Here is a 27,411-nt window from a genome sequence, read left to right as displayed (position 1 = left end):
AGCAACGTCTCACAGGGAAGGAAGCATGGCCATCTCAGAAGAAGCAACACTAAAGCCCTGACTTCCTGGAGTCTCAAAATCCTTGCCTGAAGCACCAGATGCTTCCTTTGCCCTCTTTTTAAAATGAAGCAGAGGAGCAAGAGGGGAAGGTGCAGGTAGGCAAATTGAATACTTGCCATGAGTAGTGAGAGGGCACTGAGGAAAGGGGACAACAGTTGCACGCTTCATACCTTCACTGAGGAGTCTGTGTGGCTCCCAGCCACAACTGTTTGAAAGGAAGCCAGGTAGAACCCCTTCCAACACACAGTCATGGGAGGCTGGGGGAATCATCAGTTGGATGGGTAAGCAGGCAGAAAACAAGCTGACAGAGCTAATATAGGTTAGAAAACCCAACAACTCCCATGGGCTTAACAAAGCAGAGGTTAATGTACAGACTCAGGAGTTCTCCACATCCTGTCCATGGCACCAGCCGTACCGAACAGACCCTCTACCAGGGATCCATCTCTGTCCCTAACTCTCCGAAGCATTTACAATACTTACCTCTTCTCACTTGCTGGACTGTATTTTGCCTGCTGCAGCAAAGCCAGTTATCCCACCTATTCCCACAAAGTGCTCAACTAAAACAATCACAAGGGACACCCAAGAAAAGGAAGATGTCAGAAGCAAAACGTATCTCCAGCCGTATTCTGCTGCTCCCCACACTCTGAGCAGAGTTCCTCCTACACCCAGCACCACTACGCTTCTGTCTCTTGTTTCAAAAGAATCCCTCATCTGCTCCACCTCTCCAGGACAAAACAGTTCTCACCACTTCCAGCAGCTTCCTTGCTGAGCCCTGTCTGTTTCGAATCAATCCCGACAAAGAGGCTGAATAGAGACTCTGAACACCCTTCCCTGGTCTTAAGCCCTGCACCAACTCTCTGTCTCCTCACCCCAATACCGCAATCCAGCACGATGCAGCTAATTTATGCAAAGCCTGGAGCCCTCCCAAGCAAAGTGCTAGAGACTGGACTACAGAAACAACAAGTCTCTGAGGAATCAGTAAGAACAATCAGGCAGGAGACTTCTGAAGCCGCCAGACAGACACTCACGTGGGGAGAGTCTTTAGCAGGTTCTCACGTAGCTCCAAAGTCACCAGGTTTGCCAAACTGCAAGAGAAAAGGGAGCGAGAAAGCCAGATTCACTGAATAGGGCTTCGGGGACAGCAGGAGATGGTCACATCCCCTCCCTTGGGACCACCCTGGGCGGCGTGTGCGGGGAATGGAGATGGTGGGAGAGGGGAAACGAGCGGGGACAGTGAAGGACTCCTGATGGAGGTGACTGCTCACTGCGAGGTCATGGGGAAACAACACCGTGCCCAAACTCAGGACAAGGAAACGTGAGGCCACAGACAGGACTGGCTGCCCAAAAACATAACATCCCTCATGTGCAGAAAGCCAAACGCCACGGGAGAGCCGCTGCGCCCCACGGACAAAGCCCCGCGGGCTTTGCCTTGGCCATTTGCTGGCGGCATCGGTCATTTCACCACCACGGAACAGACCTCACCTGCTCGGAAAGGGACAAAGGGGCACTCGTAAAACGAGGGAACACAGAGGACTGGAGAGGCCTGGGTGCGCTCCTTGCCTGTGCCACAGACCTCAGAGGAGGAGAAGCAGCTGTGGCCAGGAAAGGAACCTTTTTAAGAAGGTTGTGTTTAACAAGGATAGTGCTTGGAGGTGCTCACGCCTCTGCTCAGTACAGTGGCAAGCTGGAACTGAGGTGGCACACTCCTCCCCTCCGAGTCCTGCTAGTGCCAGCACCCCAACAGCACCGTGTCCCTACCCCAACCCCCCTGCCCACTGTGAGGAACAGGGGGATACTCACTTCCCAATGTCACTGGGGAGGCTCTGAAGGGACACGTCATTCAAGGCCAAATGGCCAAGGTTCCGAAGCTGTGTGAAGCCCTCTGGAAGCCTGGGAGAGCAGGACAAAACAAAACACCATTAATGCTGTGCACAAAACAAGCCCTACATTCCTCACTTGAGCCCCCCCAAAGCCAGTCTCATCCCCATCAGTATCAACACGTGGAAAGGAGAAGAGCAGGAACCAACTCTGAGTCTAGCTCCTGATCCAGGATGTGCCCCATTTCCAAGGCAACAACGCTCCCTTGCACCAGTCCCTACATGGCCCAGTGTACGAATTGGGCTCTGCAGTACTCAGGCACGAATCCCAGATTAAACTGTGCCACGTGATCATTTAAACTGGTAAGCAGGGAGGGCTCCCAAGTAACCCAAGTGCCCATCTAAGAGCATTTCTGCAGATGACACTGCAGCATTCCCCAGGGCCAAACAGCTCCAAGGTGCAACAGAGCACGGAAAGACCTGTGCAAGAGGAAACCCTTTGCTGCTCACAGGCGGTTCCTGGAGCTTTCCTGCCCCACTGCTTCAACACACATCCTGCAGCTCTGGCCCACAGAGACGCTTGTCCCGCTCCGGCAGCGGCTCACACAAGAGGGAACCAGAGAGCTAAATCTATTTAAAGGGCGGCTGGGGCAGCGCCGGCTCCCAGCACAAAGAGCAGGAGGCAGCTGGAGCCAGGCTGGCACCCACAGGGACCTGCAGACAGCTCACCCAGGCACACTGGAATCCCAAACCACTACGGACCCAGAGCTGCGGAGACACAAGAGACGAGGGAGAGCCCCATTCCTGGACACAGCTCTGGGCACTGAGGGATCAGGAAAACCAACAGATGAGAGCTCAAAGGCCAGCCACCCTACATCACAAAGGAGAAGACAGCAAAGAGGACTGACAGACAGCAGGGCACAGCATGCATGCCTTTCTCTACTCCTCTGTAGCATGAGCCCACATCCCTTCTGGTTTGTGCTCCAGCCTGAAGGGTTCAGGAGTAACAAGCTTATTCCAAGAGGACAGAAGCCCTCACCATTCACAGCAGTGTCACTAAAGGCTCATCAATCCAAGCCATACTCCCCTAGGAGAGGGAGAACACACCAGCCCTTCCCTACGCTGAAGGTTCCATCTGTCAGGAGGGGAGACTCCTGCGGGTCTGGGCAAAAGCAAGGTGATGCTTGGCCTTGACTTCAAGGGAGGACAATTACAGGATAAAGACCAGAGAAAGCGAGGGAGAGCGAGGAACTTCCAGCTCAGTCTCAGCTGGATGAAAGGGCTGCACGTGCCTTCCTACCTGGAGAGAGGATTCCCACTGAAGTCAGCGATTTCCAAGGACTTGCAGAATTTGATGCTTTCAGGAATTTCTGGAATGTCTGGAAAAAACACACGAAAGAAAACCAAACCGGCTTGAGAGGAGGAAAGTGGGACACCAGGCACTGGTGACAGCCTAAGACACACGTCTATGGTAGCTCAGGAGCCGGGGGAGGTCACCCTGCAGAACCGTGCTGGGGTCCTGCCTGTTCCAGAACAGGCGTGCACGGGGCAGCGCCTCAGCAGCGGGCAGCAGGGCTGGGGGGCAGCAGGGCTGGGGGGCAGCAGGGCTGGGGGGCAGCAGGGCTGGGGGGCAGCCGGCCCGGGGGGCAGCAGGGCTGGGGGGCAGCAGGGCTGGGGGGCAGCAGGGCTGGGGGGCAGCCGGCACGGGCCGCTGGGGCCTTACCGTTGCGCGAGATGTCCAGCTCCACCAGCTGCATGAAGTTGGCGACCTCGGGGGGAAGCCTCTGGATTTCATTGTCACTCAGACCCAGCTTGCGCAGGTTCAGAAGGCGGAAGAAAGGCTGCGACGGGAGAGAACAGCAGCGGGTCAGCCCCGGTTCTGCGGGAAACTCCTCACCTCAGGGCAAACCTGAGCAGCCATCCCTGGGGCTGCCTCCCCTGGGGCTGCCTCCCCTGGGGCTGCCTCCTCGCACAGCCTCTGTCCCGGGCAGGTCCTCGAAGTGCAGTTGCTGCACAGATGAGAACCCCGATTAAGGTCTGCAGGAGTCAGGTGTGAAAGGAGAAAGGCATTTAATGAGCTCAGAGATGTCAAGCGAACCACGTGAGCCCGCTGCTCTGCTCCCTCCCTTGCAGGGCACAAAATGGATGTTCCCTGTTTCCCAAGACATCTAAGCACTCCCACACTAGCATCATGGGGACGTCAGGTAGAGCCTGCCAGCAGACACTACAGTGCTCGTGAGTCTGGTCCAGAGAAGCCAACCAAGGAGAAACACAAAGGGACTTTCAGACCAAAGCCTTGTTCCCGCTGTCACACACACCTGCTGTACAGCAGATTTGTGACAGGTCCCTACACCAACAGGGAAAAGCGTCTGTGCTGGAAAAGGAGGCGGCAAACCATCTGTAGGGCCCAAGTAACGAAGAATTAGAGAGGGTGTCCTGGTTTTGGCCGAGAGAGAGTTAATCTTTTCCCTAGCAGCTGGTCGAGTGCTGGGGTTTGGATTCAGGTTGATAACACAGGGCTGCTTTGGCTGTTGCTAAGTAGCTCTTATCTTCAGGGAAGGACTTTCCAGCTTCAGCAAAGAGGTGCACAAGAAGCACGGCCAGGACAGCTGACCTGAACTAGCCAAAGGGCTGCTCCACACCTTAGGACATCACGCCCAGGATGGAAACTGGGGGCAGCTGCTGGCGAGGGGCCGATCCCTGCTGGGGCATCAGCGAGCAACTGCACTGGGCAGCACTCCTCTGCTCTTGGGCTTTATTTCTCTCTTTGTTATATACCTTTTCACTGCTGTTATCATTGTATTTCATTTCTTGTTTTAAGCTGTTCTTACCTCAACCCATGAGTTTTGTGTCCCCTGGTTCTGCTCCCCGCGCCACTGTGAGATGGGGAGCAGCAAGAGGCTGTGTGGTGCTTAGATGCTGCTTAAACTACAACAGGAGGGAAAAACATCCCTTTCTAGGAAGACCAGTCATAGGATGTTGACTGAAGGGACCTCCAGAGGTGTCCTGGTCTAAAACCATCCAGCTTCACTCCTCCTCTTGCTCTCAGAAGCCCATTACATCAGCTACAAATGGTAAATGACAAGATGCATCAATCACACTCTCTCTAGACATCAACAGACCCTCAGGAAGTTTACTAAACACAACCTACTATAATTACCAACTGAACAAATCTGGCAGCTGCCTCCAACTATTGTCGGACATGGGATACTGGACAGGATGGAAACCAAGGCTGTGCATTTCCTGGATCGCTTCAGAGTGCCTGGGAAAAACAAACACCCAGCACGGGCTGCTGCAGAAAAGGAGACGGGTTTAAGGAGTCTACCTGTAACCCACAAGCAGGTAAAGGCAGAGGCTGCTGCACACACACAGGAACGCTGCATCTCTGATCTGGGTTCTGCCACAGTGCAGACAAGTGCTCCAAGTCACCTCCAACAGTTTGTGAGTCTTAGATGGCCAGACCTTACGAAGCTCATAACTCAAACCACAACACAAAGGAAGGCAGCAATGAATCACAGTTGTCTGGGTTGGAAAAGCCCTTTGAGCTGCTGCAGTCCAACCCTGACCCCTCACAGTGCCACAGCCACCACTGACCACAGCCCTCAGCAGCTCAGCCCCACGGCTCTGGGATCCCTCCAGGGCTGGGCACTCCCCCAGCTCCCTGGGCAGCCTGGCACAGGGGCTCACACCCCTCTCAGGGAAACAGTTCTGCCTCAGCTCCAATCTCAATCTCTCGCATCAACTACATTTCAATATGGCCCATCCATCAGATGTGTACCCAGCAGTGCATCCTGGCTGAGATGTTGCTGCGGGAGGCTGCAGAGGTTTTGGTCTGCAGCAGAGAAGTTACACCATTAGACCTGCTCCTCGTGCCTTCTGGTGGGGTGAGATGCTCTTTTTGTGGCCTGTGTATCTCGCCATGGTTCTGTTGTTTATTGCCTTTTCATTCTTTACCCCTTGGCTTTTCTGGTCTGTATTGCTGCTCTCTGCAGTGTTACAAGCCACAGCTGTGGATGTCCCACCACCCCTGAACAAACCTCAGGACCCCCACAACTACTCCTAGGGAGTCTGCTTCAGCAACCGTTTATGCAGATGGGTTACTGGAAAGGCACCTGAGAAAGAAGATTCAGGCCTCAAATCCTTGTTTGATCCTTCTCAGTGTGGTCTGTGTTAGCAGCCCAGACTCTGGATGTCTTTTTCTGATCTCTAAGTAATCCCACAGTTACATCTTCTGCTGCTCACTGTAACGCCCTCTCTGCCTGTGGCTTAGGACAGGCAGGCTGGTGACACGGAGGAGAAGGGGCTGCTGCATGTCACTTCACGTACCCGAGTTTGTTCCTGGCTTCTGGGGTTATTTACTGTGGAGAAGGGGAGGCTGAGGGCAGACAGGAGCTCTCTGCAGCTCCCTCACAGGAGGCTGTAGCAAGAGGAGGGGTCTGCTCCCAAGTCACAAGTGATGAGACAAGAGGAAAGGGGCTCAGGCTGCCCCAGGGGAGGCTGAGGCTGGAGCTGAGGCTGAGCTGTTTCCCTGAGAGGGGTGTCAGCCCCTGTGCCAGGCTGCCCAGGGAGCTGGGGCAGTGCCCAGCCCTGGAGGGGTCCCAGAGCCGTGGGGCTGAGCTGCTGAGGGGTCAGTGGTGGTCTTGGCAGGGTGAGGGGAGGGCTTGGGCTGCAGCAGCTCAAAGGGCTTTTCCAGCCCAAACAACTCTGATTCTATGACTGCAGAATGTGTCACTGGCTTGGCCATGCTGAGGTTGCTGAACTTCCACACCATACCCCACCTGCAAGGCAGAAGCGTTCTGAGGTGAACAGCACTGGTATGGAATTCATACTCCTGACATCCTGAAACAGCACAGGAAACCATAATAAGTAAAAAAAGAAGAAAAAAGGGGAAAAGAAAGCCAAGTCCTCCTGACACTGACCAGTTCTTTGTAATTCAGTTTATCTAATGCAGATCAGTTTAACAAGAAAGGAAGTAGGTGAAAGTCTAAATGACAACAAAGGTTCAAGCCAGAGCAGCAGTTTGAGAGGCTTGATTTGCTATTGTTTCCTAGATCCTTCTCCTAATTATAGAATGCAAGGAAATTCCAGGCACGGCATTGTGTTGACCTGCTGGAGTCTACAAGCTGGAAAACAACAGAGGAGCAGAACATCTACAGTCCAAACGTTCAGCACTTCTGCCTCCAGGTTTTAGGCAGTCCCAGGAGAGACAAGAAGGCTTCTTTTTTATACATTTTAGCACAAAATCACGCTCTCTGTATATGGTGTATATGGTAAGTATTTGTTGACACAGTAGATCTAAAAGCTAACTATCCATGGGGAGGACTGGTAGCTGTGAACACGGGCTGCAGTCCTGCCTGCTGGGAAGTCTTGCTTTCTTAGCTGGGCCATCCAAATCGAACCAACATAAAACCTCCCTGGCACAGCAGCTGCATCCACGCAGTTTATTGCCATTTAACAGAACAAGGACCCTCCTGGAAGCATCCAGCCCCTCCATGCACACAGACGTGCCTGCGAAGCCAAGCGCAGACCAAGCCTCATGACCAGGCTGTCGTGACCATCTCACAGTTCTTTCCATCCAATTAACTCTGCTTTAGGGAGACATCTACTAAATATAACGTACAAAACCATCTTACTTTGTGTGCCAGTTTTTACTGTCAGTTAAACAGGGGTTTTTTGTTCTCCACCAGCTTTTTTCCACCAATAAACACCAAAACCTCACAGTGCTGAGACACCATCACCAGAGCCAGGCACCACCTTCCATGCAGCAAACAGCAGGACAAAAAAGCAGCACATCCCTCTTCTTAAGACTCAGGTAATTGGACTAGAATGAAGTATTTTGATGTCACAAAAATTCAAGTTAGTCAAAAGTCATCAGTGGAGGTGACAGAACCCCAGAGCAGAGCTGGTGCTCCCACGCAAGGATTCAGATTTTATACTGGAAAACAAAGCCAGAGGAAGGTTAAGCAGAACTCTAAGCCACCACGTCTACTCTGATTAGCAGAACCTCCTCGTTTAATTGTTGGGTACCAGCCACTTCCCCCTCATCATTAACCCCTTACCAACAGGCCTGTGTCAATGAAATGGTGCAGGCTGAAGCACAGACACATCCCCGGGTCTGTGTTTGCCCTTGGCAGACTGCTTTGCTCATGAATTTTAGCTTGGAGAAGAGGAGGCTGAGGGGTGACCTCATTAATGTCTACAAATCCATCAAGGGTGGGTGTGAGGAGGCTGGAGCCAGGCTGTGCTCAGGGATGGCCAATGATGGGACAGGGGGCAACGGAGCCAAGCTGCAACAGAAGAGGTTCCAAAGAGACACAAGGTGCAATTTGTTCCCTGCTGAGGTGAGGGAGCACTGGCAGGGGCTGCCCAGATGGGCTGTGGAGGCTCCTTCTCTGGAGACATCCCAACCCAGCTGGATGAGTCCCTGTGTGCCCTGCTCTAGGTGTACTCTGGCAGGGGGGTCAAGACTGGAGGAGCTTTCCAGGTCCCTTCCAGCCACTGAGACTCTGTGAACGTCTTTACTACAGCAGCACAAGCAGTTTTGCCAGCAGAGCACACCAGTCTTTCCACAACCACACCAGTAGACCTAAGTGCCATTGCACCATCGAAACACAAAGGCAGAGCAGCCCTGCTGAAGCAAACCAGCAGGCACAGGTTGTTAGCTGCTGTGCCGAGACAGGACTGTCTGCGGGAAGGAGCACTCGGAGCACAGAACGGACGCGCCGACGCTTCTGCCAGCAAAGCTGGGAGAGAGCCAGCAGGCAGCCAAAGCCGGCCCCGAGCTCTACAGGGAACACAGCTAAAATATGGCAACTGGTCACCACCAAGGCCCGGTAAGCCTGCAAACCCTATGGCAAACAGACTGCAAACCCCGGATCTACTGCCATGCACGTAAGGTGCAGGGGAGTATTTTGTGAGCTGGGTGTTTCCACTCAGAGTCCAAACAGCCAAATCCACAAAGCAAGGCTGCAGCAGAGATTCATTCGTGACACTGGGAACGGAGAATAAATCCATTTTTAAAGTGCCACTAAGAGTGAAAACTGCAGCAAATGTCTCTTTGGAGACTGGCAATTATCTCTCCTTCTAATCAACGTTAATCCTGTTTCGCGGAGCCACACATTTAGCACGACACTGAATGTCTCTCACACACACAGACACAGCACGGCAGGGGTTAGAAGGGACCTGCACACATCACCCAGTCCTACTAAGATAAAACATACACAACTCCAAGATCTTCTGACTTGGAAAACATAAAATCCACCAAATCTGTGTGACCTCGACCTTTCAGTGTCCAAATGAGACTGGTACAAGATAAAACAGAGAAATCTGATGGAAAAACAATAAGCAGCAATCTTTCACTGTTTCCTGGCACACCAGAAGCCTAAAGATCACACAGAGCAAACATGGGCTGGTATGAAAAGCCTCTGGCACCCAGCAATTCAGTCAGCTCAGGCTATGATGAAGCTATTGCCAAAAAGCCCTGAGAACGGGTGAAGGCAAAGATGGGGAGGTGCACAAATGTGGTAACAGTATAGCTGGGTCACTAGGGGGAAAAGCCTGTGTAAGTTAGAACACTGTATAAACACACTCTGCTGTTGAAGGATATGAGTGGTCACAGGATGGTCAAGATGGAAAGCAACTGCAAAGTTGTCTTTGAAGTAAGAATCAGGGGGCATAAACTCTTACAGTCTCTGGAGCAGGGCAAGTGCAGGGTAACAGATGGGAAACACACAGGCCATTGCTCTCACTAATGCACCGGCTGGCTGGGACATCAGTGGAAGGTATAAAGAGCCTGAAGGCACTCTAAGCCAGGAGGCAAGAAACACCCCACAGAGCTCTAGCACGGCAAGAGAGACACAAAAACAGGTGAAGCACAGGCTCTGCAGCACGTTTCAGGCAAGCATGTGAGGTCATTCCAGAGTTACCCATAACTGCTGAAACAACATTCAATTACCTCAGCCTCTAAAAATAAACACAAACTAGCTCCAAGGATTTCTCACTCAAAAGGGACCGGGAAGTAACGTCCCTCTAACCCTTTGTGTATCACAGACCTCTTCCACTGAGCCATGAAACAGCTCAGGCTGGAAGGAACCTCGGGAGATCTCCAGTGCAACCCCCTGCTCAAAGCAGGGTCAGCTATGAAGTCAGACCAGGCTGCTCAGGCTTTTGTCTAGTCAAGTCTTTCCAAACCTCCAACAATGGAGGATGCACAAACCCTCTGGGCCAATTGATCATCCTCACAGTGAAAAGATTCCCTGTACCCAGACAGAACCAGCCAGTTACTGATGCATGCCCTGTGCCTCTCACGCTTGTCCCTGTGCCTCTCGTGCTTGTCTCCCCGGTGACGTCCCTGCACGCACCAGCAACCCCTCCGAGTCCCTCTGAAGCAGCATCTTCCCCAGGCTGAGGCCGTCCTGCTCCCACAGCCTGTCCCCTCACAGCAAACTTCAGCCCCCTCCATCTGACAGACTCTCTCCTGACCTCACACCCGTTGGTGTGACCTAATCACAGAATCATTAGTTGGAAAACATCGGTAAGCTCACTGAGTCCAACCAGTAACTCACGCTGCCACGGCCTCCACACTGACCCACAGCCCTCAGCACCTCATCTCTGAGTGTTTTAAACGTCTCCAGGGCTGGGCACTGCCCCAGCTCCCTGGGCAGTCTGGCACAGGGGCTGACACCCCTGGAGCTGCAGCCTCCCCAGGGCCCAGCACAGGGGACAATCCCTGCCCTGGGGCTGCTGCCACCCCACTGCTGAGCCCAGCCAGGCTGCCACTGGCCTTCTTGCCCCCCTGGGCACGCTGCTGGCTCCTGTTCAGCCCCTGGCACCAACCCCCCCAGGCCCTTTCCCTGCAGCAGCTTCCAGCCCCTCTGCCCCAGCCTGGAGCTGCCTGGCCTTGGGGTGCCCTTGTAAATCCTCATCCCAGCCTGTGTGCCACACACCAACCAAGGATGAAAGCTGAGCACCTCCAGCACAGCATCCAACAGGATGAGTGGAGGTAAGGTGCCTGTGTATGGCACAGAAAAGCTGCCCACCACGGTACCTGCCACGTGAAGTCAAACTCACAGGCCCATTTGCATAACCAAATAAAAAGCCTCAAATGTCCCTTTTTGCCGTTGACAGGCAAATACTGAACTGTGCAACCAACACAAATGGTGGAAGAGAACCATCAGAAGGTTGGGAGACCCTTCAGAGCGACAAGCCTTCCACAGCTGAACCACATCAGTCACTTGGAAGCTGCGCTCACGTGCGTTACACGAGTTCATCATCATTGACAGATACCCACGATCAGTGGGCTGCCTTCCCAAAAAACTCCAGGTAAGCTGAAGGAGCTATGGATTCTGCTCCTGCTGGAGTACATGACACTAGCTTGTCAGCTAGGTCCAGCTCACCACAATGAAACTGGAACAACTGATGCCTCAGCATCTTCAGAAGATTCACTTCAGTACTGAATTACCGATACACGCTGAAGTGAGAAAGGATGAAACCCCAGTGTCATTATTAATGGGTCTCTTGATTCAGATCATTTTGCTTTTGGAGCAATTTTATAAGAGAAAAATATAAGGCCAACAGAGCAGAATCACTGCAATGACAGACAAAACTATCACTGTAAAGGGAAAGAGATGTCAGCACCAGATCCAGATCTTGGAGCCAGCAAAGCAGAGAGACACCCTGAGCACAGAGCAAAGCAGAGACACCCTGAGCACAGAGCAAAGCAGAGAGACACCCTGAGCACAGAGCAAAGCAGAGACACCCTGAGCACAGAGCAGAGAGACACCCTGAGCACAGAGCAAAGCAGAGACACCCTGAGCACAGAGCAGAGAGACACCCTGAGCACAGAGCAAAGCAGAGAGACACCCTGAGCACAGAGCAGAGACACCCTGAGCACAGAGCAAAGCAGAGAGACACCCTGAGCACAGAGCAAAGCAGAGAGACACCCTGAGCACAGAGCAGAGACACCCTGAGCACAGAGCAAAGCAGAGAGACACCCTGAGCACAGAGCAAAGCAGAGAGACACCCTGAGCACAGAGCAGAGACACCCTGAGCACAGAGCAGAGACACCCTGAGCACAGAGCAAAGCAGAGAGACACCCTGAGCACAGAGCAAAGCAGAGTCACCCTGAGCACAGAGCAAAGCAGAGACACCCTGAGCACAGAGCAAAGCAGAGACACCCTGAGCACAGAGCAGAGACACCCTGAGCACAGAGTAGAGACACCCTGAGCATAGAGCAAAGCAGAGTCACCCTGAGCACAGAGCAGAGACACCCTGAGCATAGAGCAAAGCAGAGTCACCCTGAGCACAGACCAAAGCAGAGAGACACCCTGAGCACAGAGCAGAGACACCCTGAGCACAGAGCAGAGACACCCTGAGCACAGAGCAAAGCAGAGAGACACCCTGAGCACAGAGCAAAGCAGAGACACCCTGAGCACAGAGCAAAGCAGAGTCACCCTGAGCACAGAGCAAAGCAGAGAGCCATCCTGGGCACAAAGAACTCCTCTGCAATGCTTAGTCAGTCCTACTCAAGGAACATTTCCCAACAGCCCACTGTGGTTTTGTGGTTCCAGAGAAACAATAACAGGCTCAGCCTGTTTATGGAAACAAGAAACACTGGTAGCAGCAAACACAGGTCCCATTTGGCAGATTCACCTTTGGCTCCTGCAGAGGAACTGAAATACCTGTGTATTGAGAGAGTTCTGAGCCTCACATACCGATCCTGAGGCCCATGGATGGAGGACATATTTCTTCCTGATAGCCCAAGGACGCCTGACACCTCACCCAGCAAGATGCAGAAGCACAGAAATCCCCAGTCCCACAGATGACAGCACAGATGAAACATTTTGCCTGCACTTTATTTATAAGCCAAGGATCCAGCTTTGGTCAGTGGTGAACTCTGATATGGGAAAGCAGAGTGAACTCGGGAAGAAGGAAATACCCACCTGGTGCAGAACTGAGCTTCTGGCCACACATCCTCAGCACGCTGCGACTGCTCCCCAGCAACGCAGACGGGCGGCACTGGAGCTGCTGCTGGCCAAAACTCAGAGGGAGATGCCCAGCTCATGAGTAGAAACAGAAGTCTGACAGTTCCCTGTATCCCTTCCTCATTCATTATGTGAGAAACTCCAAAACTGGCTGCATCGGCCACCTCCTGCTCTGCAAGAGAGACTGGAGCCAGCCACCCCTGCCCTCTCACAGAGGCTCTGTCAGCTGCAGCCAGGCACCTCACTGCCTATGGACATTGGCACAGGGCTTCCAGCTAAACTGGGCTTACAGTGTGTTTCTAGAAAGCCAATGCCTGCAAACTGTAAAGCAGCACATAGCAGGACAGTGAGTGAGGGAGGCAGATGTGCAAATACAGCAGTTGACTCAAAAATGGGATGGGGTGGGTCTTTCTTCTGTAGCTCCCAGTGTCAGGACAAGGGGCCACAGGCACCAGCCAGGAGGTTCCACTGCAACAGGAGGAAAAACTTGTTTACTGTGAGAGTGAGGGAGCCCTGGCCCAGGCTTCCCAGGGAGGGTGTGGAGGTTTCCAACCCGTTGGACATGTTCCTGTGCCCCCTGAGCCAGGGGCAGCTGCTGGAGCAGGGGCTGGGGCTGCAGCAGCTCTGGGGGTCCCTGCACACCCCACCACTCTGTGAAAAGGGCAATTTGCTTCATGGAGGCAGGTCCAGCCTTGACCATTCTGTGGTGTTGCTGGAAGGGACCTCTAAAGTCAGCTGCTCCAACCTCTGCTCAAAGCAGGGTCAGCTACAGCAGGTTACCCAGGGCTGTGTCCACTCAGGCTTTCAGTATCTCCAAGGGTGGACCCTCTGCAACCTCACTGGGCAACATGTTCCAGTGTCCAGCCACCTCACAAGCAAAAAGCACTGTGCCCATTACATTTTGTCCTGCCATTGCACACTACTGAGAAGGGTCTGGCTCCATCTTTGCTCCCTAACATCATATATATGCTGGCAAACTCCCCTTAAGCCTTCTCCAGGCTGAACCGTCCCAACTCTCTCCCCTCTTCTCAGTCTCTTAATCATTTTTGTGTCCCTGCACTGCACTGGGGAGTGCAGCACTGGACAATCCTCCAGATGTGGTTTCACCACAGCAGAACAGAGGGGAAGGATCACCTCTTGATCTGCTAGCAATGCTGGCCAAATCAGGGTCCATCATGACCCACAGTGTTTCTGCAAAGCTGCTTTTGGGGTGGGCAGTCCCTGCTTGTATGGCTGCAGGAGGGTGCTGCTCCCCAGGTGCAGAAATTGGCATTTCCTCTTGCTGATCTCCATCAGATGGCCACTGGCCTGTTTGTCCAGCCTGTCAAGGTCCTTGTGAACACCAGCACAAGAATCCAGCACATGCAAAGTCACACAGCGTGTACATACGCAGCAAAGCCATAAAGGGCTCTTGTGAGCCCAGTCTCTTGTAAGAGGCCCTAGAAAAACGTCTGAAGGAGTTTCCATCCTCCTCTCTGCAATTAGCATGCCTCCCACTAAGTTGTGTCTCTTCAGCTTGCTGGTATGACAGCACTGGTACTTTCCCCACAGCCTCAATCCTGCCTCTTTGACTGTCAATGTCAGTATCTGTGAGGCTCCCAGCATTAGCACTGAGGCTGCAGCAAAGCCCTGGGACATGAAGTAAAGGTTAATGGAGCTATTAGGTTAGCCTAGAGAACCACAGTGCTCAGATAACGATGCTGGGAATTTGGACACCACCGCCAAGGGCTTCCTTTCTGCTGCAGAGCAATGCTTAGCAGAGCCTTGCCTCCTCCCCCTGCTCACTCATTCAGCCAGGCCAAGAGGTGGAAAATGGAAAAAGGAGGAAGGACAAAGGATAAAAGGATCAGAACAAACCTTCTGAGCCACCACTCAGCTATGCTGTTTCCCAGAAACAACACAATCCTGAGGGCAGGCCTGGAAAGCCACCCATTCCCCAGGAGGGATTAAGGGCCCGGGGCCAGCCTGGCCCCGCTGCTCTGGCAGGAGGGAGGGAAAGGGCTCCAGTGCCACAGCAACCCAAGCAGTCCGAGGCTGCAGGGCAGGGTCAGGCACAGATCTGCCAGGCACACCAACCACAGCCACAGAGTCCCGGCAACACGGCCAGAGCCTGTCCATGACTCACTCAATGGCAACACAAGCCCGTGTGTCCTACAGCTCCCACCCCACCTGCAGAAAGATGCACCTTCACAGGCAAATGAGCAGAGAAAGCTGTTTGTGTGCTGAAGCCTGGGGCTTGCAAAACACTGCTTTGCATGCAGACTGCTCTCCCCTTCCAGGCTGGCCTCAGGCCCACGCTACGGCTCGGGACTCTTCTCAAGCTTTGTTTTTTTGAGGCTACAGCAGAAAGGGCTTCTGGTGTAGCCAAGGCTGAACTCCAGCTCTCCTCTCTCCTGCCACTGCTTAGGCAAGGAGATCCCCTCCCCACTCCCCACACCAGCACACGACACAGCTCATCGTGGAGCAGTCCCATTCCTCTGGGCACAGGCATCTGTCCCATTTCACACCCCACACATCACTCCTGCCAAAGGCACTGTGCCTAACACAGGGGCAAGGAGGTTAGGACAAGGGGGTGCTTGTTCCCCAGCCATTGCTCTGCTGCTCCCCCTGAGGGCCAGTCCCCAGGCTCCTGTCTGCACTGTCTCCACAGTGGCCAAGAGGCAGGAAGGCAAGTGGACACTCAGGCTCCTCTGCCAGCTTCCCTGGAGAAGCAGCCACACTGACCTGCAGCACAGCCAGCTGGCAGGGGCTGCCATGGCACCAGGACCATGCTGTGACCTGCAGACAGGAGGAGGGTGGCTGCCAAGTGCCATCAGGCTGCAGGGATGTGCTTCAAGAGGCATTCAATGAAACACCTCATAAAAATGGGCCACTTCTCACGCTGAGACAGCAGAAGCAGTGCTGAAGGGAGCAGGATGTGGGCCAGAAGAAGACGACTCAGACACTCAACTTACACAACCACAGAGCCACGGTGACATTACACATGGGCCAATGTCTTTGAAATAAGATGGTGATAATTTAGACCTGAGGACCAGGAACTGAGTCTACAAACCTTATTGCTTCTGCAGCCCAGACTAGCGAGGTGTTCCCAGGCTCTGACAGCAAACCATGGGTCCCACGTGCCTCCTTCTCCTCAAAGGCAGCCTGTGACAACTCAGGTCGCCTCTGAGACACAAGCCCAGAGCAGAGGTGTTTGGAGCAGCTGATTCTGCTGCAGACACTGACCACACCAGCAGTGCCTGTGCTGCTGTTCTCCTCCCACAAGGGGAGATCCAAGGGGATCCAAGGCAGAGGTTGTGCCCCCTTTCCGATCCTGCCAGTGCCAGTGTAAGGACAGGCCCTCCTTACGTCTCATTACTCTTGAGAAAAGCTCAAGTCCAACTGTCAAGCCCGGCTGGTTCAGTCCCGCCGCCTTCAGCAGGACAGCACACGTTTAATTAAAGGCAGGATCAGACTGTGTAATAGGAGAATAATTACAATTCTCGTGGTGATTCAGCAAGGGGAGAGCCTGGCCCACGGCAGCACGGGCTGGGCTCGCAGCAGCACAGCTCTGCCTGTCCCCAGCCAGGAGCGATGCCCGGGGCAGGCGGCCATCAGCACTGCAACCGTGGCTCGGGCAGCTCCTGGGATGCTCGCAGCAAGGTCAGATCAGGTACTTGAGCCTTGTGTCTCATTCACGTTTTCCTGGTTGAATGTCTTCAGAGCTGCGCACAGAGGCAGCGGAGGCTCTGCCGGTGCTCTGCAGCCGAGCTGTCGGGACGAGGGATCGTGTGTCTGCCTTTCCAGTCAGAGACCCACAGCCAGCAGAAGTGTGAGTGGAACTGGGGTCCCTTCTTTACATCTGTGATGAAGGAAAGAGCTGCCCTCCGCTGCCTGTGCCAGTGAGACTGGGGAAAGCCAGCTGCACGGGAGCTGGGAGTAAAAACTGCCGAGCAGAGCACTGGGGAGTTGGTGAGCTCTAAGGTTAAACCCCGTCCTTCCAGTCCCTGTGCTCAAAGCCAACACCTCACAGCTGAGGCCACAGAACCAGAAAGACTCCCATCCCGCAGCTGAGCAGCTCGGGCTGGCTGCCAGCCCCAGGGGAGCACTGAGCTCAGACACATGGAGGGCGTGGATGTGACCAAGGGATATTCCCACAGCTGCTGGACCCAAGAACAACCACTCTACCTCAAATCTAGTGAGGATAACAGAGGCTAGCAGAGGTCCAAAGAAGTGATGACCACAGCTGAGAGGTGAGGACATCGGTCTGGGAGCTACAGCAGAGAGGCAACACCTGAGCACCCAGGGGGATGGGCCCCTCACCACCATCCAGGCAGACCCCTGCACCCAGGTATCCCTCATGCTGGTTACCCAGGAGTGGGACACGACCACAGGCAGTGGATACAGACCACCTGCAATCCCAAACAAGGGGTCTTCCCAAACAACTGACTCCAGCTACAGCAGTGTTTCATTCTCACAGCACTTGCCACAGGGACTGAACTGGCTTCAGCCCCTTCTGGCCACAAGCACATAATCACAAACACCTGAAAAGCAGCAGCTCGGCAGAGTCCCAGAGAAGCAGCTGATCATACAGAATCACTGAATGGTTGGGGTTGGGAGGGACCTTTAGAGATCATCTAGTCCAAGCCCCAGCTCCAGCAGCTGCCCCTGGCTCAGGGGGCACAGCAGCGTGTCCAGCTGGGGTTGGAAACCTCCCGAGCAGGAGCCTCCACACCCTCCCTGGGCAGCCTGGGCCAGGGCTCCCTCCCCTCAGCACCAAAGGACTTGCTCCTCCTGGCCCAGGGGCACTGCCTGTGTGCCAGCCTGTGCCTGCTGCCCCTTGTCCTGCCACTTAAAACAATAGAAAAAAGTGGCACCTCATCTTCTTGATAAACACCCTTTAAATCCTTGTAAGTGTTGCTGAAGTTCCCCCTGAGCTCAGCCTTCTCTTCTCCAGGCTGAACAGCCTCTGGAGCAGGACAGGAGTGCTGAGCCCGCCCAGCACCCCCAGGCCTGGAGCAGGATAGAAGCGCTGAGCCCACCCAGCACCCCCAGGCCTGGAGCAGGACAGGAGCGCTGAGCCCACCCAGCACCCCCAGGCCTGGAGCAGGACAGGAGCGCTGAGCCCACCCAGCACCCCCAGGCCTGGAGCAGGACAGGAGCGCTGAGCCCACCCAGCACCCCCAGGCCTGGAGCAGGACAGGAGCGCTGAGCCCACCCAGCACCCCCAGGCCTGGAGCAGGACAGGAGCGCTGAGCCCACCCAGCACCCCCAGGCCTGGAGCAGGACAGGAGCGCTGAGCCCACCCAGCACCCCCAGGCCTGGAGCAGGACAGGAGCGCTGAGCCCACCCAGCACCCCCAGGCCTGGAGCAGGACAGGAGCGCTGAGCCCACCCAGCACCCCCAGGCCTGGAGCAGGACAGAAGCGCTGAGCCCACCCAGCACCCCCAGGCCTGGAGCAGGACAGAAGCGCTGAGCCCACCCAGCACCCCCAGGCCTGGAGCAGGACAGGAGCGCTGAGCCCACCCAGCACCCCCAGGCCTGGAGCAGGACAGGAGCGCTGAGCCCACCCAGCACCCCCAGGCCTGGAGCAGGACAGGAGCGCTGAGCCCACCCAGCACCCCCAGGCCTGGAGCAGGACAGAAGCGCTGAGCCCACCCAGCACCCCCAGGCCTGGAGCAGGACAGAAGCGCTGAGCCCACCCAGCACCACTCCAGGGCTCGGGGCCAGGAACACGGACCCTGCGCCCAGCTGCTGCCGCATGAAGCCCTCCTTCCCTCCCTCCCTCCCGGGCTGTCCAGCCCCTCCTATCAGGCCCTGAGGAATGCATTTCAAACATATAAAAGAACTCAGGCGTTGGGAATACATTCCAGCCAAGACAAAGCAAGTGGTCTGCAGCCCAGGGCTCGGCAGCTGCTGCGGCCGGAATGCGGCGTGCCCTGGCGGGGCAGCAGCTGTGGCCCTGCACTGCCCAGCGGGGCTCCGGCCCAAAGGCAATGACAAACCAATTCAGGGACACAGGGAAGAAATCCCCAGCGCCGAATTAGATCACACCAACCACAATTAACCCCTGGCTCCTGTGAAGAGCTGTGGGGGGTTGCACTGAGGGAGCGACCCATGGTCTCAGCCTCCATCTCAAACACGACAGCAACGTACAACTGCATAAACAGGAGGCTCTCTGACGAAACCAGAGCACCTCCAGTCCTGACCAGCACCTCCAGTGGGCTGGGAGGAGCCCAGTGCCACCAACACACCAGAACTTCCCACAGCAACGTGAGCATCCAGGGGCATTTTCCATTGAAATACCCCAAAACTCTAACCTGGAGAGACCTGTGGAGCCATTTCAGGGGCAGCATTCTGGCCACGGACAAAGCAGCCAAACCTAATACACCCCAGGTACTACCCAAGGACCTCTCCGCTTCCTGATCTATTCTACCATTTCTCTCTTCTCACCCAGCTCCTCCCTGGCACAGCAGCGCCTCAGAAACCTTTCCACAGCATAACAAAGCCATCCCATCCATCAATCCAATCCTCTCCCAAACCATCTTCTGACCAAAGAAGGGTCAAGTAGCAATTACAAAACAGTAATTCACTTATCTGTAATGCCACAAATATTTGCAACAGGGAACAATGCCAAGAGTTAATAGAATAACCTGTTCCAGTTGTTTCCAACGGGATTGTAGTTTCTCAGGGCAGAAATGATGTATCACCCTGTGAGCTTGTACAGCAGATGCACCTCCAGCACCGAGTGGCACCACGGAACAAAACCAACCCCAACAAATAAGTACAGTCAGGGTTGGTGGATGCACAGCTGGGGGACTGGGAAGGTCGGAAAGGTTAGAGTCAAGTGTCCCTGTGTGGAAGGAGACAGCAGGAGACTGTCAGAGGTAAATGACACAACTCTCAACAGGAAGAGTACAAATAGGAAGGTGCCAAAGCAGCTCTCGGGGAAACAGCTCGGACATACATCATTAAACACCCTGATCTAGAAATGGAAGGAGTCAGGAACCACAGAGAGCCCGCAAAGCAAGGGCTCTGCAGGCTGCCATAGTCCCCTGCCTCAGACACAGCCTGTCTGGCCATCCACCACGCTCCTCCATCCCTGCTCCCTGCCTCATCTGAGATGCTATCAGGGACGTGGTAAAACAACGTTGTGAAACCCAGGAGCATTCAGGGGAACATACACAACAGGTCAGGGGCAACCCAAAGAGGTTCACCTAGTGCTGCCTTTATCTCAGTGCATCAGTGAAACATCCCCTGAATCGTTCCTGGCAGACACTCAGAAACAGCCAAAGGGAACTGGGAGAGACCTTCAAGGTGCAAGCAGCCCAGGTAACAAGCAAAGGCTCTGCAGGGCCTCTGTGATATCACCCACTTGGGAGACAGCGTCCTGGAACACAGGCAAGGGAAGGTGAAGCCTCACCAGCGACCGACACCAAGGAATGAGCAGAATCCCGAAGCTGGAACTCACTCCCAGCAGCCAGCTCAGCTGCTGATGTAAGGTGTTGTTAGCCACACGGCAGAGATGTATCTAGAGCTTACAGTAACTGGGTCAGCTGAACCCAGAGGAAAGACTGAGTGGGTTGGTGTCCCTCCACCTGTACAAAACCAGTGCACAAGATCTGGTGAGAGGCAGCACCGTGGAAGCCACAGTCATCTAAGTGTCCATGATGTCTGTGCTCTGAGGGACCCCTGTGACACCCACTGTGCCTTTCACCTCACTGCTGCCCTCACTTGAACTTTCTGCAAGGCCTGAGCTCCTCCTGAGGCCCAGCAGTGAAACTGACCACACACCTGGAGCTCACACAGAACTAACAGCACTCGGCAGTTACATCGTCAAGCATAAACTCCCCTCTCCTGTTGCCTGGTCTGTGCATCCACAGCTGAGCCTGTGCTCAGCCGTTACCACGCCAGCACAGATCCAGGCTCCCTGCAGTCACTGCCCAGGGTTTATAAGACAGACAGTTACTGCACAGAGAGAAAAGGATGAGGGTGAAAGGGGGCTTTGGGGCAGCAGCACATCCTGAATACCCGGCTCCTGGAGAAACAAACACATCCATTTGTACACATTAACTCACAGGGCTCCTGGAAGGAGCAGACAGACGTGCCAACTCTGGGCACAGGTCTCCTGACAATCAGGTGAAACCAGTTTCTTGACTGGTTTTGTTAAACAAATGCAGCTTGCAGCTCTGACAAAGCCTGCAGGTGATGCACAGGACCCAGGGGCAGCGGAGGAGGTGGTGCCCACCCCCAGCACACTCGGGCCTGGCTGGGCAGCGGAGCTGGTGCCGGCTCCTTACGGGACGGGGAACCACGGAGGCTGCTCCTCGGCGCTCCCTGGCTCTCTCAGGGAAGGGCTGTTAGCCTGGAGAGATTAAAAGGAGCAGCTTTACTCCTCCATGGAAGTAAATAAAACCCAAGATCCTCCTGGCAGGCCCCAGATGCCAGGAAATTAAAAGCTGCTCTTAATTAGCTTTGCAAGGCCCCACCTTGTCTTGGGAAAGTGACAAACAGGGCTCTCAGGTTTCACTCTGCTCAGGGCTGCAGGATCCCAGGCTCTGGACAAAGGACCCCGATGCTCCTGCCCCAGGCCAGCCACAGCCGAGCAGGAGGAAGGGCTGAAACCAGAAATGGCCTTGCCACCATGCAAACAGCAACAAGCCAGAGCAGAAGATCTTTGCTGGCCCCAGAATGCCTGCTCTCCCTGGGCTCCAGCCAAGCCCATCTCTCAGCAGTCTCAGTGCAAGTTACCAACAGCTCAGGGGGCAGGAGGTAGTTATTTGCACCGGGCCTGATTCGTCAGGGGAGCCTTGGAGCAGAAAGGAAAGCAGAAAAACTGCAACCCCTCCTCCCTTAGACATGCCCAGGGCCTGCCTCCTCACACCACCCCTGCTCAAGCCCTTGGTACAAAAGCCAGCTCTTTCACTGCCTCCGTTCCCCTCTCTGCATGATCCCCCAACCCCAGGCACTCTCCAGCAGTCAGTCCCTCTGCACACTGCTGCTGACACACAGGAGCTGTCTCCTTCCTCCCTCCTCCTGCTGACACAGGAGACATCTCCTTCCTCCCTCCTCCACACTCACTGGGTCAGAATTTTCAGTCCCTGCTCAGCTCCACCCTTTCTTCCTCCCACACCAGGTCCTACCAGCTCCGCTCCACCCAGGTTTCTTCCGACCTCTCCCTTCTGCCCTTCCCATGCTCCAAACCCCAGCAGTGCCCTGGGATCCCTCACACTGCCCTTCCCATGCTCCAAACCCCAGCAGTGCCCTGGGATCCCTCACACTGCCCTTCCCATGCTCCAAACCCCAGCAGTGCCCTGGTAGTGCCCCAGGATACCTCACACTGCCCTCCCCATGCTCCAAACCCCAGCATTGCCCTGGTAGTGCCCCAGGATACCTCACACTGCCCTCCCCATGCTCCAAACCCCAGCAGTGCCCTGGCAGTGCCCTGGGATCCCTCACACTGCCCTCCCCATGCTCCAAACCCCAGCAGTGCCCTGGCAGTGCCCTGGGATCGCTCACACTGCCCTTCCCATGCTCCAAACCCCAGCAGTGCCCTGGGATCGCTCACACTGCCCTTCCCATGCTCCAAACCCCAGCAGTGCCCTGGGATCGCTCATGCTCACACTCGGGCTCCTGGGCCCTGACTGGCGCCGTCTGACGCCTCCAAATCCCTCCTCTGAATTCCAGAGTCGCTCTGAAGTGCACAGCAAGGGTGGACTACATGAGACAGGTGGAGTTTGTAGCTCTGATGCAATGATTTATCAGGCTGGACCCGTGAAGCGTACCCCGCAGCTGAAGGGCCTGCTGCTGACCCCGCAGAGCCCGCTGCAGAGGTCAGCGCCGAGCCAGGAGCGTGTCCCCGTCTCACACACCCTGGTGAAGAGCAGAGGAGCTCTCAGACGGAATGGATCAGTTCCCATGAAACCACGCTGTACCGCCCTGGCAGCAAATCCCTGCAACCAGGCAGCAGATGCTCCCAACGCACATCTCATCTGTCACTTCCAGCAGCCAGGGTACAGCCACCACCACGGAACGGGCTGAGCACGGGCACGGTTCCACGTGAGACAGACGAAAAGGAGGCGAGAGCAGTCCTTCAGCACTGGGGGATGGAGGAAACAAGCCCTGGCTCCCCCAGCTTGGAGGAGAGGCCGGCAAGGCAGGCGGTGTGGCTGGGCTGGGAAGGCCAGGAGGCTGGCAAATCACCTAATCAGATCAAGAGCAAAGCAGCAGCAGCGGCAAGGCCACGTGGGAAGTCCTGGTACGGCAGAAAATGGTGCCACGGGAAGAGCAAGAGATTGCCAGTGCCCCTGGGCCCTGGAAGGAGCGTGACCAGCACACAGAGGCAGCCTGGCACCCGGTGAAAACTCACAGGAGAGGACTCAGAGCAATTCAGATGCTTTCCAAGGAAACTGCTACCTAAAACCAAGATGATCTCTCCAAAGCCAGCACCCCTCCACGCTTTTGCTTCAGGAATCGCCTCCCCATGGAAGACTTTCCCCAGAAATCCTGCTTGAGCCCTTCAAACCAAACCTGCTCTGGCCCAACTTGCTACCAAAGGCTGTTTATCTTCCCTCCTTCATGTTTTCCTGACTGATGTCCATGTGCTGCTCTCCTCTCCTGCCCCTATCTCAGTAGCCCCTTAAGCTCCTTTCCCGAGGAACAAGTACACACAGCCCTGTTCTGTGAAACAAGCACACTTCACACTTCCCTTTCCCTCACCTTCCTTTGTGGCACACACAAACCCTCCCTCCCCAAACCAGACATCCCCAAACCACTGCCCTCTGCCAGGGAAGACAAGTGCCCAAGCTGAGTGTTGCTGTCTTCTCTCTCCTTGAGGGAAGGGCTATTTATCTCGACTCTTCATCCCATGTCCACCCTGCACACCGTGCAGGTTCCTACATTAGGTACCTGTCCCTGCCTGTACAGCCCCCAACAGTAACCCCCTGAAACAACACCCTGCCTGCACCTGACCCATCTGTGGGGCTAAGAAACACGCCTCTTGGCTGCTCCAGGTCCTGCTGCTGGCACAAACCACCAAGGCGCACATTGGGACAGACCTCAGGTGGATCTAACCTCACATCCTCCTTCCACCAAGCTGCAGACCTCCTTCTCAGCTGCCTCCAGCCCTCCCACAGCACTGGCTGGAGGAAACTTGGCGGGGGGGCTGGAAGGGTGAAAGACTGTGGGGCCTGCTCCTGGCTCCTGCTCCTTCTTCCCGGTGTGACTCCATGGTGCAGCGTCTCTGGGCAGCACCCAGCAGCTCACTGGCCCTTTCCAGGAGCAGCCAGCACTCCGAGGTGCTCTGTCTTGTTCTCTCACTCCCCAGCTGAACTCTCTGGCACTCACCTCGCTTGGGAGGGAGAGGGCATTTGGGCTTTGCCAGCGATGGGCTGGCACCTGTCACACTGCAGAAGGCCACAGCAGCCACAGACAGTGGCTGATACAGTGTGAGCACAGCAAGTGCCAGGCAGCCCTTCCCCACAGCCTATCCTGGGACACGCAGCACAAGCAAGCACAAACCTCCCTACGTGCTCATTTCTGGTCCTTCTCTCTTCCATGAACTGGCCCACTTCTTTCCTGAGCTCACGTAAACTCTGAGCATCCACCACGGCCCACGGCAAGCGGTTCCATGCTTGGGCTCCGCTGCACTGGGCACCTGCAGGAAGCAGCAGTGGCCCATGGCTCCCTGCTGCTTCCCTCCAGCCTGCTGCTTCCCTCCAGGCCGGCTGTGATGCCCCAGACCCATCACCTGATGGAGGCATGGCACTCTCTTTTTCAGGCACACTGAACAGGTCTTGCAGATGTTTATTTTCCCTGTGCAAAAGCTGCTGCCTCTTGGGTCTGGTCACGACATCTTCTGCTGCCCACTGTCCGTACCTCTTCTGACTGCACCACATCTCTCCCGAGGCTGGAGGACCAGCAGCTCACCTGCCTGTTCTCTGCTGGTTTTGTCAGGTGTCTAAAAACTGGGGGAAACTCAAACTGAACCCACGATCCCAGGCTGAGTCACAGCTGCTCCCGAGCCACAGACGGAACGGCTGGAGCCCAACAGCCCTGTTTCCGAGCCCAGGCTCTCTGTGTGACCACAGGACAGAGACAGCAGTGCCCAGGACACATGCTCAGCACCTGCTTTCACGGCCAGGATTGCACCCATCTGCTCACAGCCCAACTAAAACTAAATCTGCCTTTGTAACCCAAAAGACCCTCCTCAGAAGCGAATCGAGCCCCAGCCACCCCAGTCCAAACACAAACACATGCAGGACTGTGGCTGTTCCACGGGGCAGGAGGGAGCTGAGCAGCACCAGGACCAGCTGTGGCACCACCAACCCCTCTGCATAAGAGGCTGACACTCATTCCCAAGCCCTGACCTGCCTCTAACATACAATTTCCAGCACTTTGGGAAATATCCCCACCTCAAGCACGAGGAGGTCCCAGGCTGAAGGAGCCAGCAAAGCATCATACAGCTGTCCCTGGCCCCAGCAACGTGCCCTGGAGAGCTGGTGGCAATTCAGAGTGAGACAGGCAGGAAAGACATAGCGAGCAAAAGAGAATCAGAGATGTGAGAGGAGAATGTGATGGTTCCACAGAGACTCTTTAGGCAGGGACACATAACATGTGCAGCTTGACAAAGGGAACCAAACGATTCTGGCCCAACTCAAAGCCAAGCCCTAGCCTTGCACGTTGGGGTTTTTTTCCCCCACTGTTTCATGGCCAATCCCATAGCACGTCAGGAACCCAACAAGAAACTTCAACACAGAAAATAATGACCCGTTTACCAACTCTTTCAATAAAAAGGTGGCTTGGTGTGTGTTCACTGATGAATATACACTGAGTGTGTATTCACATCCATCCCGACGAGCTACAGTCAGACCCTTTCTCTCTCTGGCAGCAGCAACACTCAGCTTCCTCTAAAGGGTACAATTTCCACAGGGGATGGGTGGTACAGCCCCCTCCAGAACATCCTACAGCCCTGCACTCTCCAAAGGCCTCCTCCTTCCCGAGAGGCAACTTGTTTGCAGCCCCATGTCACCCAGCAGAACAGGAAACCATCGCTTCAGTCCCACCAAATGCAACTTAGGGCCCGAACACAAGAGCTCGGCCTCACATCCAGGACTCCTGCCCTGTGAACGCCGTGCTTTGGGAGCTGGAGATGCCTGGGCCCAGCTGGTGGCATCTGCTGAGCACATCTCCAGTGCCCTGCTACCAGAGCAACCCATCACATCTCCAGTCTCCTGCTTCCACAGAGGAACCCATCACATCTCCAGTGCCCTGCTTCCAGAGCAACCCATCCCATCTCCAGACTCCTGCTTCCACAGAGGAACCCGTCCCATCTCCAGTGCCCTGCTTCCAGAACAACCTGTCACATCTCCAGTCCTGATTCCAGAGGAACCCATCACATCTCCAGTCCCCTGGTTCCAGAGCAACCCATCCCATCTCCAGCATCCTGCTTCCACAGAGGAACCTGCACCATCTCCAGTGCCCTGCTTCCAGAGCAACCTGTCACATCTCCCCTGCCCTGCTACCACAGAGGAACCCCGTCAGCTCGTCCTGTGGCAGCACACGAAGGATTTCTCACCAGCGTTACCTGTGCAGAGAGCTCCGTGGCTAACCAGAGGTGCGGGAGAAGCTGCGAGCACAGGCTGAAACCCCAGATCACAAGTGCAAAGCGCCTCAGTCGCTTTACTCAACTTCTCCGACACCTTCTGCGGTTTGTGGACGGAGCCGGAGTTTGTGCCCTGCTCGGCAGCAGCCGTGCCTCGGGGCAGGGGGTGCCGGGGAACGCACAGGAGACCCCCAGTCCCGCGCCGAGGGACCGGCGTTCCGCGGGGAGCACGGAACCCCCCGAGGCCGCCGCTCCCCGGCCGAGAGACCCGGCCCCGGCGCGGCGCGGAGGGCAAGGGCCGGGACGCGGCCGGACCCGCGGGGGGAACGCGGCGCCCGGGGGAGGCCGCCGGCGGGAGCGGGGCCGGGGCGGCGCAGGGAGCGGGCGGCGGCGGCCCCGGGCGGCGCGGGAGGCCCGGGGCGGGCCGCGGCCTCACCTTGGGCAGCTCGCGGAGCTGGTTGGCGTCCAGCAGCAGCTCCTCCAGCGAGCGGCTGTAGCGGTAGATCTCCTCGGGCACGGCCTGCAGCGAGCAGTGCCGCCGGTCCAGCGCCTCCACGTGCCGGTTGCAGCGCCAGAGCGGCGGCATGCACCGCAGCATCGCGCCCGCCCGCACCGGCCCCGCCGGCCGCGCCGCACGGGAAGGGGCCCGCCCGGCCGCACGCACGGACGGACGGACGGAGGGAGGGCCCGGATGCGGGGGGGCGGGCGCTGCGGCGGGGCCGCGCCGGGCCGGGCCGCGATCCCGGGCCCGCGGGGGGGCTGCGCCGAGCCTGGGCTCGGCTGCGGCTCCGCGGCTCCGGCTCCGCGCCGCCGCTCGGGCCTGGCCGCCGCGCTCCGGCCCCGCCGCTCCCGCCCGGGCCCCGCCGGCTCCTGCGGCCGCGCCGCCCCCCGCGAGCGCCGCTGGGAAACGGAGTCCGCTCCCGCCCTGCCCCGCGCCCGCCCCGCCCGGCCGCGCCGGGCCCAGCGCCGC

At 56.1% G+C, this 27,411-nt stretch overlaps 1 protein-coding gene across 12 annotated transcripts in view; it reads right to left on the bottom strand.

The window, feature by feature from the left end:
- SCRIB (scribble planar cell polarity protein) overlaps positions 1 to 27,118 on the bottom strand; it is a 111,827-nt gene extending 84,709 nt beyond the window's left edge. For 8 of the 12 annotated variants that reach the window (XM_061994584.1, XM_061994585.1, XM_061994580.1 and 5 more), the window contains exons 1-5: positions 26,878 to 27,111; positions 3,601 to 3,718; positions 3,178 to 3,256; positions 1,861 to 1,950; positions 1,089 to 1,145 (exon numbers count right to left, since the gene is read on the bottom strand). In XM_061994584.1, the coding sequence (XP_061850568.1) occupies positions 1,089 to 1,145; positions 1,861 to 1,950; positions 3,178 to 3,256; positions 3,601 to 3,718; positions 26,878 to 27,039 (506 nt within the window). In that variant the 5' untranslated portion in view covers positions 27,040 to 27,111. Of the gene's footprint in view, positions 1 to 1,088; positions 1,146 to 1,860; positions 1,951 to 3,177; positions 3,257 to 3,600; positions 3,719 to 26,423; positions 26,615 to 26,877 lie in introns of those variants that run through there. The other 4 variants (XM_061994577.1, XM_061994579.1, XM_061994588.1 and 1 more) reach the window with 3 other exon arrangements.
- Between the last annotated feature and the right edge of the window lie 293 nt (positions 27,119 to 27,411).

Source organism: Colius striatus, chromosome 4, assembly GCF_028858725.1.
Source record: "Colius striatus isolate bColStr4 chromosome 4, bColStr4.1.hap1, whole genome shotgun sequence".
NCBI classification, from domain to species: Eukaryota; Metazoa; Chordata; class Aves; order Coliiformes; family Coliidae; genus Colius; species Colius striatus.
Note: the sequence above shows the minus strand (reverse complement) of the source record. Positions and strands in the feature narration are given on the sequence as shown.